Raw genomic sequence first — 15,883 nt, 5'->3', positions numbered from 1 at the left:
TCAGTCAGTGTAAGGGACTTAGCTGTAGAGAGATGAGTATCAGTAGTCAGTGGTGAACCGGTGTGAAAGGATGAAGTTTCCTCTGAGTAGCTTTCTTCTCGTCACTCTCTGTGAACTCACATCTTGGAGTAAGTACCAACACAGATCATTTTAGCCTTTCCTTTCAAATCACTTCTGTATTTTTGTTGATTTTAAACATGTCATGGGATCCCCGCCATCCATACTGCACAAAATCCTAAAGTTTAGTTGGAAACAAATGTGTCAATAATTCTTCATTCGTGCTCAAATGATGCAGTATGAACTAACCTGTATCACTTTGTCTCCTCATAGGTGTTTCATCAACAGGTACACTTGTTGTGACCCAGAGTCCTGATGTTGCTGTCATGGATTGGGAGACGGTAAACATCACCTGCTGCTGGACAGAGACGTTTGAAAGAGTTGAAAGAATGGGAGTTAACTGGCTGAAAAATCAAACAGAAATTAAGAATAAAAATGGCATCATCTCAAAAGATCAATCTCAAGGATCTCTGCAGAAGGAGGCCTGTAACTGTTCAACCTTGACCATTTCAAGTATCACAAGAAAGGATGCAGGCATATATTTCTGCAAGGTGTCATGTAACTCTCAGAAAGAAAGAGAATCAGCATATTTCCCAAAATGTCAAATTATTCTTGTAATGGAGGAAATGTCCAGTTGGTGGAGCAGCAAACGCTGGTTTGCTACGTAAAAGAGCTTTTACATTTTCTGAAGCTTGACAACAATTTGGAGACCAAATGAATTTGTCCTTCCGCAGATCAGCTGAAGCAACACAGATATACATTCAAATGGAGAGGCTGATGTTTGACATGTCACTGATTTTGATCAAGGCTTTCAACCACACTGACCCCGTGTGCCACACTGGGACTTTATCTATTAAATCAGGTTGTTACTGATGTGTTCCTCACCTGTTGTTCCATTGCTCTTCTCATGTGACTCTGAGAAAGACAGAAAACAAGTGTAGTGTAGAAAAAATTGAAACATGTAAAGGTTGATGTGATGAAATACAATAATACAGAACATATGTGATTGTCTTTAATTCATCAGGAAGACCCCTCCAATGATTGGTTCAGAGCATCCAGACCAAAATCCTTTTAGTAAGATTTATAACAGTATATAAACCATGTCTTCATGTATTTTAGTAAAGGGTCAAAAGTTTTTCACCTCATGACAAACAATCAGGCCTGCAGATGTAAATGTTAGTCTGTCATTAATAAAATTTTCCTCCAAAACAATAATCCATCCACTTAGGTCCAAACCTGCAGCCCATCTGTGAAAACTGCAGTCAACTGCAGTAATGGGAAACATCCAGGTGTGTATACAGTAGTACTCATCATGGATGAACACATTGCTTTTTCTCTGCTGAATTCTGATTCTCTCCCTGACTTGTTTTGTCCTGCTGCGCCCTCAGGAGGTGGAGCACTGCTACAACATCCAGAAGGAGCTTTACCAAACATGCTCCTTAAGATCAGATCAACATTGTTCAGTACAACTTATTTTGGTAATATTTTGTTTTACAGGTCACTGCATTTATTCTTATTTCCTGGAAATATTCATAATAATTTGCAGATATGTAACTGTTACATTTTTGGAGATTTTGCAAAACATGTTGGTGCAATTATACAAACTATAAGAAAGATGGAAAAAAGTTGGTTCATATGTGGAGGATTTATACAGTATGTTGTGGTAGAGACACGCTTCAGGCTCCCCTAGTTTGTACTAACTGTGTCACTCCAAACAATCCTCATGTCACTCTCACCTGCCCACATTCACCATCCTCAACACTCATCAACAGCCTTCTGTTAGATGATGACTTCAGTTGCTGACTATTTACTGCTTGGAGCACATGGAGCTTTTATGGAGGAGAGTTCAGCTTTGATGAGATAAATGACCATTATTATTATTATTATTATTATTATTATTATTATTATTATTATTATTATTATGACACATTATTTTCCTACACAATCATCCAGACACATCCAAATAAAGAGACACTCATTACACATTGAAACAGAACATATATTAATATGAACAACCCAGTAATACAAAGACTGAAAGCAACTTTTATAGCAGACAAGTGACATGAGAAGAAAATTTATGCTGAGGTTTCCATGGTTACTATGTTTGTCTTCAGGTGCATCATTTATTTATGATCATCATTCAAAAATACACAAAACCTAACGGTCAAGAATAAGTTTTCACAAGTCTCACTCAATGATTTGATGGACATGATCTCCTCTACTGAGGACTTCTCACTTCCTGACAAGGACTAAAGACTCACAGAGACTGATGAAAGCCACAAAACAAACTTCCATCATGGAAAATGTGAGATTCGAAAACTTTGAAAGTCTGGGATCAGACAAATTTCCAAAATGTCAGAAACAGCACATTACGTTAGTGAATGTTTTGGGACACATTTAGACCGACTGTACAGACTTATTGATCTCATTTACATCACAGGAACTTTGCTGTTAAGTTCCCATCAAATGTGACTGATTTACAGTTTCACTCTGACTTCAACTTCAAATTTAAAGTTCAAGTTTTATTGTCCTTGAATTAAAATTCTGGTAACACTTTATTTTATCTTATTATTCCTTTAATTGTCTAACAATTTACAGGAAATTTTGGATGTAGTTTGCAGGAATTTAATGGTTCATTTCTAGGACGTTTTTCCGAGAGGGTTTTGCAGTTTCTTACAAATAATTAGAAAAATTGGAGAGCCACCTACAACTTTTGGCACAAATCCTAGTGCAAGCTGCTTTCCCAGCAATGAAGGCCAGCACCATGAAGACCAAGACCAGCACCATGAAGACCAAGACCATCACCATGAAGACCAAGACCAGCACTATGAAGACCAGCACCATGAAGACCAAGACCAGCACCATGAAGACCAGCACCATGTAGCTTTATTCTTCACAGATTTCACCCCTGTTGTTTTCTATTTCAGGTCCTCTTGTTGATTTGGGCATCTTCCTGTCAACTTTTTCTCCTGCAGTAAAGTTTCTCACTCTGCTTTATGTGATATCACGCGTCTTTCTCAGGACAAACCTGTCCTGTAATTGGTTATCGTCAATGGATCTGCCAAAGCATCATCAAACAGACCTGAAGCTGTGTTAGAAGGCCATGAAGAAACAGAGGTAAGACACATTTGAAACATTTGTAAGATGAGCAGAAAGTCATGACATGTATCTGCTGAATCTATTTCCCTGGTTTGTTGTTTTTCTTCCATGGAAGGTCGGAGCATGAAAAAGGAAACCTTTACAAATGTTTCTGCGGTTTTAAAGTGAAGAATTTGAATTTTGTTCCTTATGAATTTTTATTTTGGGAACTTTGACTCTTCTTTGGTTTTATGTTGTCGGTCACATTGATACTTCTATTATCTCTTCCTCCTCCAGGAAACTATATTCACAGCTCTGTTGAGGCATCATGGAGTCTGACTTCATTAAACTTTTAAGCTTTGTAAACAAACAAATCATCAGTTGACAGAACCAGCGGAACTGATAAAACTGATCTAGATGTTTAATTAAATCAACATTAGAACCTCTTAAAATAAGTTGACACAGCAGAGTAAACAAAAAGACTGTGTAACTGGCTGCCTTTGAGTTTTCTCAACCTCTACAATTTGACAGTGATGAGTTCAACATTCAAGATGTCAAGGTTTGCATAGAAAAACGACAAGTTTTTGCAGTTGGTTACTCCCATTTTGATTTCTCTATACTGAGTTAACTTTAAACAACATGCATGAAAAACTCTTGTTCCACAACATTTGTCTCAACATTAAATAAGAAAACTTTGTCACTCGTAACACATTGACCTCAAAAACAGCAACACTACAGGAGAGCTGCAGGTTCAATCTACAGCAGTGCTATTCAACACTTCTTCTGCACTTGACCTCAAGTTCTCATCCATATCACACCTCATGTCCTCTCTTCTAATGCACCCGGGAAAGATTCTTTTTGCATCCCTGCAAATCTTCTGCAGATGCTGTATGTCCAGACACTTCCACCTTCTCGACTGAAATTCAATAAAGCTTTGCTGGTTTACACAATTCTTGGTTGTACAACAAGTATTTTCTAAAGATAAACCCAATGAAGGGTCTGTGAGTCCACAACACTTCTTTGTAGGACTTTAGTGCCTCCTAGTGGTGATACCAAAAATAACACTTAACCTGTGACCATGGATCTGACTGGTTGATGGACACAGAGCAACAAACTCACAACAAACTCATTAATCAAGCAACAAGTGAACTGAACCAACTTCCACCAGGACTGTCTATGATTTCTACAAACAAACACTCGCGCCTTCAAAATGATTTGAAAGATGGTACAATCACATAAAAACTACATAAATAGTGGCTCTAACCAGTGGTGGGAAAAGTATTCAGACCCTTTACTAAAGTAAAAGTAAAAATACAACGATGTAAAAATACTCAATTCCTGAATTCAAAATGTTACCGAAGTGAAAGTACAGAGGTATCATCAGCCACATGTACTTAAAGTATCATTTAGCAGAAGGACTTCTTTTAAAGTGCAATATTATTACAATATATTATATTATTTGTTTTTATCACTATATCACTGCTACAAATACATGTCAAAACATTTTAATGTTTTAGTTTGTCAATGTGGAGCCAACTTTAGATACTTTATACACTACTGGGTAGATTAGTAGTAATGGTACTGCATCATATTGTATGAATGTATAATTTGATTTTTAACTATAAATGGAAAATACAAGTAGTGGAGTAAATAGTTAAGGGGAGTAAATAACATAAATCCCTCTGAAATGTAGTGTAGTAGAACTTTACAACAGCATGAAATGGAAAGTAAAAGTACCTCAAAATTGTACTTAAGTGCAGCACTTGAGTAAATGTACTTAGTTACATTCCACCACTGGCTCTAACCAAAGTAAACCAACAAAATACAGTGTATGACTACAGGTTACACTTATTGGATGTTCCAATGCTGATAATGAACGTACTATAAAAATACATCAGGTGAACTAAGGACTGAGTTTAGTGTTAGAAATGGAGTCCATGTTGAAAAAACACAGTCTATGAGAATAAAACCTTGTCATCATTATAATCTCAATACATTTATTTCTTAAAAGAAATACTGACTGTTCCAATGCTTCTCTCCTCAGTATCGATTTAGTTAGTAACCTACTGTATGTCAGTATTTTTAGTATGATAAAAGAGGATCTTTGTCAAGCAGAAGAGCAGAATGTCTTTTTTCAAACTCTCTTGTGAGAATTATATTAAACAGACAGAGGAAGGAACAAACATTGTGGGTTTTCACACTTCTCTGCAGGAAAGATGAGGACACTGAAGAAAAGATGATGCCCGGTATGTTTCGGTTGTGTGTGTGTGTGTTCATGTGTGAGCGTATGCTGGGAGGGACTTGCAGCAGATGTGAAGAGATGAGTGTCAGTCGTCAGAGGTGAATCATTGTGGAAAGATGAAGCTTCTACTGAGCTGTCTGCTTCTGGCTCCGCTCTGCTCATCTTGGAGTAAGTAGAAATACAGACATTCTGCTTCTGTTGTGCAAGAATATGCGTTCAAAAACATCTCTTAAAGGTCAACATAATGACAGGTTTTTGTAATTATTGTCTTCACTGACAATATCAGAATGCTGTAGTGTTCTGCTCATATATATATATATATATATATATATATATATATATATATATATGTAATGAAAACCTGTGATGTGATGTTTCAGCACTTAATGGGATGTTGACAACTTTACCCACAATTCAGATTGAATCACATATCCTACGTTTAGCTTCTGTAGTGATGCAATTTGTACAGTCTTGTGATAAATTACCAAATCACTTAAATCTCTTTACTGTCTCTTTACAGGTGTTTCATCAACAGGCACACTTCATGTGACCCAGACTGCTGATGTCTCTGTCATGGAGGGGGAGACGGTAAACATCACCTGCTGCTGGACATGGACGTTTGGAAGAGTTGAAAGAGTGGGAGTTAACTGGCTGAAAAACCAAACAGAAATTAAGAATAAAACTAGAGTAATCTCAACAAATATATCTCAAGGATGCCAGCAGAAGAAGGCCTGTAACTGTTCAACCTTGACCTTTACAAATATCACAAGAGGGGATGAAGGGAAATACTACTGCAAGGTGATTGAGGAGATACCACTTTTAACTGAGCATAAAGGAAATGGTTCTGTCATCACAGTTCTGGACAGAGACATAAACATAAAGGACAAAACAGAAGAAGGTAGGTGACAAAACATTAGAAACTTGTGTGTTGCAATAAGAGTTTACTAGTATATTGATTTTACAGTGGACGGGGCTTTTATTGAAGTGTATTCAGAATGGGATGAGGTCTGTTCACAAAACAGCAATTTATATAACCTCAGTCAAACCTTATTTGCTTGTTATACAAATATAAACTATAAGATTCATGCACAAATTGGATTGTATGTAAAAAGCATTCACTCTCTTGATCTCATAATTGACACATTTGTGTTTTTTCTCACAAGGGAGTTTTTCATCTTCTACCGGCAATTCACTTCCCCTGATCATTACCCTGGCTGTAGTGGCTCCAATGCTGCTCCTCACTCTCCTCTGTGTCTGCATACTGCGAAGGAAACAAGGTACAAAGAAAAATGCAGCATTATTATTCAAGTATCAGACACTTATCATTTCCCTACTTACCTCTCATGGGTATCTGCTCATGCAGCTATTTCTGCCTCAGCTTGCCTGAGTCTTCTGCCTCCACCCAAATACACTGGAGGTGAAAGTTAGCGCATTGAAAAATATTACTTCAGCAGGAAATGGTTTTATGAATGTTCAAAGTTCATCTGTGTGAGTAACTTGGAAATGTTTTTTGAAAGAGATAGCGCTAGTTTAGATTGTAATTAATGCAATTTAATGTAATTCATGTAATTATTTTTAGTGTAATTTTCAATGCTGTGAGTACAAAACAAATTCCATACACCTTCAAATTATTGAGGTTGCAGCAGAAAACTCAGAGACGGACATCTCAAAACATGTGCTAAACCCCCCAAAATATCTGCATGACTAGATACAGTATCACTGGTAATGTTAGTGAGAAAATATATTTTTTCATGTCTTTCTTTCATTTCTTGAGGACACATAGCAGAGGATAGTAATTTAGCTCATTATAGATCAGACTGTCAAAGACCAAAGAAGCTTCTACTACAGTTAGCATTGTGAAATCCACGTTGTGTGTAAAACTGAAACAAAACCTGACATTTTAAAAAAAGAAAAATAGCCTCCATTTCAAACAAGAACCTGCGTATTGCGGCTGATAAGAAGTCTTTGAAAGTGAAGGTGAGAAGCAGATTGACACAAGAAGCCTCCGAGTTACCCAAAAGTTCAGAGAGAGATTGGATGGTCGCCAGCTTTAACAGCTTCATAGCGTGAAACACTGAAAAGCCAATAGCAAAAACAATAATTAGTAGTAGGAAAAAAGAAGAAGTTGTAAAGACTTAAAAGAAGAGAAAATGTAGACGATACATTTACAGGATGAAATCATGAGCAACAGTGTGTTTTAAGCAACTTTAAGATTCAGAGATACATTTTAGCAAACCTAACAGTTCTATAAACCTACAAGAGCAGTCAGTTGTCTTAAATTTGAACTGAGGAGTAAATAAAACCGATTGATAAATGCTAAACCTTACTGTGCTTTAAAGATGACCAACAGGCTCTCCAAATGAATTCTTAAACCCACATTAACTGATTTTTTTTTTTTTTTTTAAGTTTTAAAAGTAAACCCAACACGAACATGTTAGTTTATATAGTTGATATTGCAAATGTGTTAGCAAATGTTTGCATATTTACACATCCATCAGATCATCCATCAGAGCAACATTTTCTTTCATTTAGAGTCGTGTTTCTGGCGACCTATTGAATATATGTCCAATATTCACTCTCCTTTTAGGTCTGTTTCAGTGTCTACTTTACAGTCTCTACTACTACTGAGGCAAATATCGGGCTACTTATCCACTAAATGCACCATGTTTACCCGTTATGCGCTCTGATTGCTGCTTTTATGTATTTTTTTTATTGTGTTCAACAATTATGACTTAAGTATCTCACAATTTTGACTTAAGTATCCCTTAATTATGACTTAAGTATCTCATAATTATGGCTTACTATCTCATAATTATGCAATGCGCTTCTGCGTCATTTTTCCCAACAATTTCAATAATAATTTGTGTGTGTGTGTGTGTTTCATGGGTTCAGCGATAGCAGCCAGGGTGATCTATGAGGTTCCGCACTTTGACTCTGAGGTGGCAGACATGGACAAACACAGCACCAGCTCCTCCAAAGGCTCCTCTCAGTGGGTGAGTCCAATATCAGACTGAAGAAAACATATTAATGTGGTGCTACCCAACAAACATGATCCTGATTCCCTTTTGTTCAGTGTGGTGAAAGAGAAGTCAAATAGTGTGAAAACTGATCATGCTGTCCAATATACTGCATAATGAGTGACCAGAAAAATACTTTTATAATGTAATACATTGTCTTATATACAATACAACAGCCATGCAAGTAATGATGTATAGTTTAAAAATGATGTTTCAAGACTGTACTTTGTGGTGTTTTTGTGTTAGACTAAATTACAGTATATTCTAACATGTTTTGTCTACATAACTCACACATATGAAAGTGCAAAAGCATATGAAACACCATACAATACACTACAATCCAGTACAACAACATTACAAGCTACAGCCTTGATACACTGTCAGAAACAATGAAATAGTATGTTTCACAAACTGCAGTGATTTAAGCTGCAACTTCCAGTGCTGAGAAATTATTATGAAATATAACTGACATCCTGTTTCTGATGAATAGTGTCTGTTGCCTACTCAGTTTTTTACTGTGCTCATTAGTAAAGGTCAAATCATAATATTGACCTTTAAGCAGAACAAACCATCAGCACAATGTGTAATTGCATTTTTTTAAAAAAAAATCTCTCTGTCTCTCTCAGTGTCAGGTGGTGGTGTATGAATCCTTCGATTACTTTGAACACACAGAGAGGAAACAAAGTTCACAGACTGATCTGAGGCAGAGGGACTCCATGAGGTTGTAATACTTAAAGGAGTACACTGAAAGGCAGGAGAAGAGGTAGAGGGAGCTGGATGAAAAGGAGGAAGAAAGAAAAACGTCAGGAGCAGCTGGACACCCTTATTGGCATCTTTGGCAAGTTGGTGGAGAAGCACAACTAGCCTTTTCTTTTTGGTTTGAATGTTTTAGTTCATGGTTATCAACCCTATGGAGTTGTTTAAGTTCAGTTTTTTGAAAATATGTATGGCTATAAATAACATGTCTGTTTCCTTACATCAAATTATTCTTCAGTTCAAAGCTGACATTAAACATGAGTTGCTTTTCATTCATCTCAGTGCAGTATTCTTTGAATTGAGATCTTCAGCATGAATATTGAAAGTGTTTGTTTTAAGGGAGATTTGTGCATGCAAAACAGAAATGTGTTTATGTCATTCTTGAATATCAAAATCCATCACAAACAAGAATCAAAGAAGGCAGTAATGTAGTTATTAATAGCTTTATGAGCACACCAAATTAAACGATTTCTACAAGTTGAACAGAAATGTTATAAGGGCAACACAGGGTTGTGGTAGCTGGTATAAATTTAAACTAAAGTATAAATGTAAACTAAAGGGGATTTGACTAAGTCCAACACTTAAACGTATAAAACTTCATCTGCTGGCCTAATCATGATCCCTTCATGGGGCCTGAAGATGCTGGGGTGCCGATATCTGGGCACATAACCTGTCCCTCATTTGGGCCCCAGTCCTCTCCTGGATGTCATGTAGGTCAAGTGGAGCAGGGGGACCTGGTTCTTCAGGCTGGAGCTCTGGCTCTTCCATTACATCTCCATGCGTGAGGCACACAATGTAGGAGAACGCACAGACCAAAGCAACATCAGAACAGAAAATGAGTGCCTTGAATTAGGTGGCTAGCCACCATGCCTCATTACCCTAAATGTCCTCTAAATCAAGGCCCAGCCATGCGTTTTATTGAAGCGCTCCTGCATCCTCCCCTGTAATGGTTGTCTGATAGGAGTTACAATCATAATTGGAAGCTGAATAAATAAATAAATAAATAATCTAACTGGATGTGTTTGGGTGGTTTAATTTGGACATGACAACCATCGGTGCCAAATTATAAATTATATATTTCCATAAATCCTGGAAATAAAGGCTGGTCATAGGGAATTTTCATGAAATCATCATAATGCTTCAACATGCAAATGTTGAGTTATGCTAAAGAAATAAAGACAACTTACCATAATTATTTCCTTTCTTGCCATTAATTTAAAAAAAGATCATGTCTAATTCTCGTTGTAGCAAAAATTAACTTTAGCTCTGTTAATCTAGTTTGTGGTGGTACAGAAGCACAATGGAAAAATAAAACACAATGACAGAACAGTTGAAACCTTAAACCAACACCGTTCATTGTCAAATTATAATTACAATTTGAGTGAATGGGCTACCATACATTTTAATGTATCATGTAAGTCATAATAACTCATTAACTGTGTATGTCATCATAATGTGCTTATGTAGTTGAGCCTAACACTGAGTATTGAGGTCTTTAAGTGGAGTTTGTAATATACACACATCTGTATTATAAACACAGTGGAACAGAATGGGCCTCCATAGACTTTATTGCATTATTTAACTATTTAACATTATTTAACACAACATATAAACTGTACATCATGATAAAGTTATGTACAGTTTTACAAAGTCATAGCTATTGTCTTTGTAGCATTAAAACTGTAGAAGTAAATAAATACCATTTCAGGAAAAGCAAATTATATATGGAAGCTTCATAAAAATATAGGAAACTACTGTACATAAAATTATGCACATATGATTATATGAACAGTATATGTAACAAAAATGGGTTTTATTTTAAAGTTAAAGATCTCCTTCATCCATGTTTCAGGACATATAAAATAATATAAAATATACAAATCCTTGAAAGGACATCTATGCCTTCTTCTCATTGGTAAATCCAGAATCTATAAATATTTAAATATTGTTCATTTCAAAAGTTTAACTACTGGATACAAGATGTCTCCTACTTCCCTGTTAAGTCCATTTTCAGTGTATGTGCACTAGAGGCTTAAAGTTTCCACATCACACTTTTATTTACTGGCGCTCGTTTGATTTCAAAGCAGTTGTGATGTCACAAATCATGCATTCAGGCCCGCCCCTTAAAATCATGTTTTCAATGAGCCCAGAGAAACTTTCCACTTTCAGCAGATGAATGTGAAAACAAACTCTGTACATACATCATTCTGCACAGTGAAGCTCAAACATCCAACTGAAGGAACAAGAAGAAAAACACATTTTTGAGTGGATGGAGACTTTACGTTTGCAAGACAGTGTGCTGTTGCACCGCAATCACACTAAATGTAGACTGTGCAGGATGATCTGATGCTATTTGGTGCCAGTACAACAAAAGCTCCATCAGTTTTAACTCTGACTCTAGAACAACCTAAGTGGACCCAAAGTGACAATATAGTGAAAGTCAAAGGGAGAACACAATTCTCAGAAATGTTTGTCTATGAATTAGCAGCTGTGTTTGTTGAGCTGCATGTCACAAACAACATCTCAGTGCTGCTGAAGAGCTTTGTCAGTTATGGCTTTGAAGACTGAAAATTTTGCAGTTTGTGGTTGATGGTCTTCCTGTTTTCACACATCATCATACTGGTAGTCCAGAGCACAGAACACCAGGCCACATCCGTTTAGTACAGGGGTTCTCAACCTTTTGTAACTTAAGGCCCACTTCTGATTGTTGAAACATTTCCGAAAAAAACACCTTCCAAAATAAATGAAAAAAACATAACAAATAAATATGTAAATACGTGTTATGTCACTGTCAGCTGTAATGACCAAAATAAATATTCAGTTTACCCTCAGTGAGACACTTGCTTCTGGGAAATAATGAGATCAAGTCATGGTGGGATGGGTGAGAGACTGACGTGCAGAGTAGCATTCCAAGTTGCTTTCAGATTGTTCCTTGCCTTTGAGTTTGTGACAGTCACAATGGAAACCCCTGACTCACACAAATAGGTGGTGGTGAAAGGCAACAGAAATTTGATTGCTTGTTTTGACAGAGAGGGATATTGACTGGCAGCCAGTATCCAGAATGAAGCAAGGTCAACTTGTGTGAGCTGAAGCTTCAGGCTGCTGTCTGCTGATAGTTCCATCAGTTCATTTTCCAACACAGTGGATAGAGCCATGTCTTCTGAAGCAGGACCCACATGGAAGCTAGCTGGCTAACAGTGGCAAAACACGTTTGTCTCTACCTAATGATGTGTTGTTATTGGCGCGGTGATATTAAAATGTAACTAGTCATTGAAATTATGCATTTTAATTTGATGTTTTTATTTATTTAGATATAAAAATAACTAGCTTTGTAAACTTTGTAAATTATCTGAAAAAATCATTTTAACCGTTTGGAAACCACTAGATGGTGCTCTGAGGCCCACCTGTGGGCTGCAGCCCACTGGTTGAGAATGGCTGGTTCAGTAGACCTTATAAAAAAGTGCAACATGATGCAGGTCAACAGTACACCCGGTAAAGTACAATGTCTACAGCAAACTCATGTACTTATTATTAAACTTATTCTTATCAGTATAAATCTGTACAGTACTGCTCAGATATGTCCTGTCCTTATTTTAATATTGTACAAGTAAGAAGCTGCAATTATACACATAGTGACTATAAGGAATATATTATTTCCATTATACTGTGCTAATAACTAGATAGATAGAACAATACAAACTCCAGAGGGAAATTCCTGCCTCTGCTGTGTTCCCCAGCCAGCTGCTAACTAGCTAGTTGTTGGTCTGCTGTTTGGTGCAGGTACATAGAGTGAGTTTATCAGAGCTTTTCAACTGAAAACCAAAGTCTGCTGCTTTGTGACTGAACCAAAACAGTGATAAGTTGTGGGCGGTGAAACCAAAACAATGAGCTGAAAGATGCTAAAATGCTCAAAAGAACTGAGGGCATCTGTGGGGTCGGGTGATAATTCTCTATGGGTTCATCATCACCAGCAAGATCTTTCACATTACACAAAATATAAAGAATAATGATTATTGTTGCTTTAAGTGTTTTCTTTGATACTTCTGATATACTGTAGCTGTGGAAAATTTGGGATCATCAAATCTTGCAAAATATCTAAAAAATATACTATACGAAAGAAAGGGAATCTGTCACTGCAGGGCAGAAGAGAAGAAAACATTTCTTTAATCTTCACAGTGAGGGCAGAGAGGGGAGGACATACTTCAATTGTGGCTATTTTTTATCTAGATTTTTTAATCTAATTTTTATTTCACTCCATTTTATTATTGTTATAGTTTTTAAATCTAGTTTATTTTATTGCGTTTTCAAAAGTCTTATTTCTCATGTACATTACTCTCAGATTGTTTCACTGTTTACCATCTACATTTCAGTCAGTTATTTAACCTGTATGAAAGGTTCTATACAATTGTATCAATAATGACTGATTGATGAAATAGAACCTCTAGCTGCCTTTGACTCTTCTAGAGGGAAGGGAACACTAGTTGTGGTTTTATACATTACAAAAATTCTCAGAGAAACCTCAAATGAAGATGATGCCTTGCACCTATTGTCTTGTGAGTGTGTGTAGGTGCTTAAGAGATGAGTTTCAGTATTCAGAGGTGAATCGCTTTGAAAGGATGAAGCTTCTACTGACGGGTCTGCTACTCGCCTCTCTACTTGCCTTCTCATCTTGGAGTAAGTAAAAACGTAATTATTATGCAACTGTAACCTTCAAATCACCTCTGTATAAAGCTGCATACATTGATGGTTTTTCATATTAACCGTGAATCATTACATATTATCAAAACCAGAGTTATAGTCACAGTGTCTAAAGATTTTTCAAATCAAATTTTCAGGGTGTGATAATGGACTGGAGGTTTTCTTTGAAACCTCACATAACTTATTTAAGCACTTCAAATGTACTGTTCACTCATCTTATCATACTGAAGTTATTGTGTGGATAATATAACTCTACAGATAAGAATCAAATAAAGAATTATAATAATGTGGATATAAGTAAACATACCAAAAGACTTCTCATTGCAATAAAAATGAAAGATTGAAGTGAATTAAAAATGACTTGTTTGCTAGCTTATGTATAGACATACAAACAGATTACTGAGAATGTTCACAGGTTATTTGAGTCTAGATGGGGTGATGATTATAGAAGCAAATTTCATTTCAAAGGTCAGTATGAACGTATGACGCTAAAGCAGATTTGTATTTATTTACAGAGTAAAACTGTGTAATTATCTGGGTAGTGACTTAAAATGTTGTTCAGCTATTTTCACTTTAAGAATATATACAGTATATATACAACATACTGTATAACTGATATGAACTTAATTTAACTTAATTTTTGCGCTTGTCAAATATTTCATACACTTCATTCCTTTGTCCATATTTGCTTTGTACAGTCAATATTTCATTTCAAGTTTTATATTTCAAGACTATATCCATTCCATTCTGTGCATAGATTTTAAATTTAAATGTAATTTTAAATTGATTACTTAATTACTTTTAATAACTAATAAATATTAGTTAGTTGAATAGTTTGTTTCATTATTACTTTTGTTCTATTTTTATTTTTCTATGTTGTGTTTGTGGGAACAAATGCCAAGACACATTCTTTGTATGCTTGCATACTAAAATCAAAATTATTTAATAAATAATTATTGGTTTAATTTTCAGAAACTTTCAGGGATTGTGTTTTTATTTTTTGTTTGTTTGTTTTTTTGCTTTCCACACGATTTCTAGCAAAATGTTATTGAAATGTAATATCAGGGGTTTTTTGTATGTTTTTTTGAGATGAGGGTGTTCACATAACACTTTTGGAACTGGAAGATATTGGTTTACTTTGTTACAATTTTCTGCTTATATTTCTGTGAAATGTTGCAGAGTGATTGGAAACATAAATAATAAATCAATCAAATGGCCATGTGTAATGTCTGTGGCCTTTATAATGATAAAGCCACAAAGAAATAATTTGATGAGTGTGTGATGTTGAGGATAAAAAGCAGTGGGCAGCTGACACTGTATAAATCTGCACTGCACTGCTGACATGTGTCTCTGTGCTTTCATTCTGATGTTTTGGACAAGTAGTTGTCCACACAGCAGACATCAAAGCTATTATAATTCTTCAAATCCTATTAACGGAGCAATCATTTCCAAAGAACCACCAGCACACTTATAATAAGGCTTGAATTTAGTGATTGAGACCATGACTTAGTGTCTAAGTTGATGCTTTTTGAATGGGAGTCAGTTGGAGCATCTAGTGGTCATCAGTGGTATTGCACTTTAAGGTACTTCCACGTTGGCTTCAGCCTTAAGTTGTTGTGGTTGCTGCTTGTTGTAAACACAAGCCCTAAGCACTGATCCCTCATGGACATTGATATCACCTTCCTAGTTAGCATAAATGTGAGTGTATGAGCCTACAAGGGCAAAATATGAGCTATGAGGAATGGATGAGTGATGTATGACGCTAAAGCATTGCTGTGTTTTTTGACATGAGGGTGTTAATATAATATTTCTGGAACTGGAAGAGATTGGTTTACACTGATTTCCTGCTTATATTTCTGTGAAATGTTGCAGAGTGATTGGAAACATAAATAATGAATCAATCAAATGGCCATGTGTAATGTCTGCGGCCTTTATAATAATAAAGCCACAAAGAAATGATCAGCCAACCCTGCAGCTCTACAGGGCTTTTTAAGCCTTTGGTTCAACCTCACTGCTTTTATCAACCTCGTTTCTC

At 36.1% G+C, this 15,883-nt stretch overlaps 1 protein-coding gene and 1 long non-coding RNA gene across 2 annotated transcripts; one reads left to right on the top strand and one right to left on the bottom strand.

Annotated features, from left to right (window-relative positions):
* Positions 1-38: 38 nt before the first annotated feature.
* On the bottom strand, positions 39-1,379 carry LOC137174587 (uncharacterized). The gene is made up of 4 exons (XR_010925408.1): positions 1,294-1,379; positions 943-972; positions 307-412; positions 39-122 (listed from the first exon to the last, which is right to left on the bottom strand). It is a non-coding gene; the product is annotated as an uncharacterized lncRNA (long non-coding RNA).
* Positions 1,380-5,486: 4,107 nt separating this feature from the next.
* On the top strand, positions 5,487-10,086 carry LOC137174586 (uncharacterized). Its single transcript, XM_067579977.1, has 5 exons — positions 5,487-5,545; positions 5,898-6,275; positions 6,541-6,654; positions 8,270-8,370; positions 9,021-10,086. The coding sequence occupies exons 1-5, from the start codon at positions 5,494-5,496 to the stop codon at positions 9,120-9,122; spliced, it is 747 nt and encodes a 248-aa protein (XP_067436078.1). The 5' UTR covers positions 5,487-5,493; the 3' UTR covers positions 9,123-10,086.
* Positions 10,087-15,883: the final 5,797 nt, after the last annotated feature.

Source organism: Thunnus thynnus, chromosome 22 (genome assembly GCF_963924715.1).
Source record: "Thunnus thynnus chromosome 22, fThuThy2.1, whole genome shotgun sequence".
NCBI lineage: Eukaryota > Metazoa > Chordata > Actinopteri > Scombriformes > Scombridae > Thunnus > Thunnus thynnus.
Note: the sequence above shows the minus strand (reverse complement) of the source record. Positions and strands in the feature narration are given on the sequence as shown.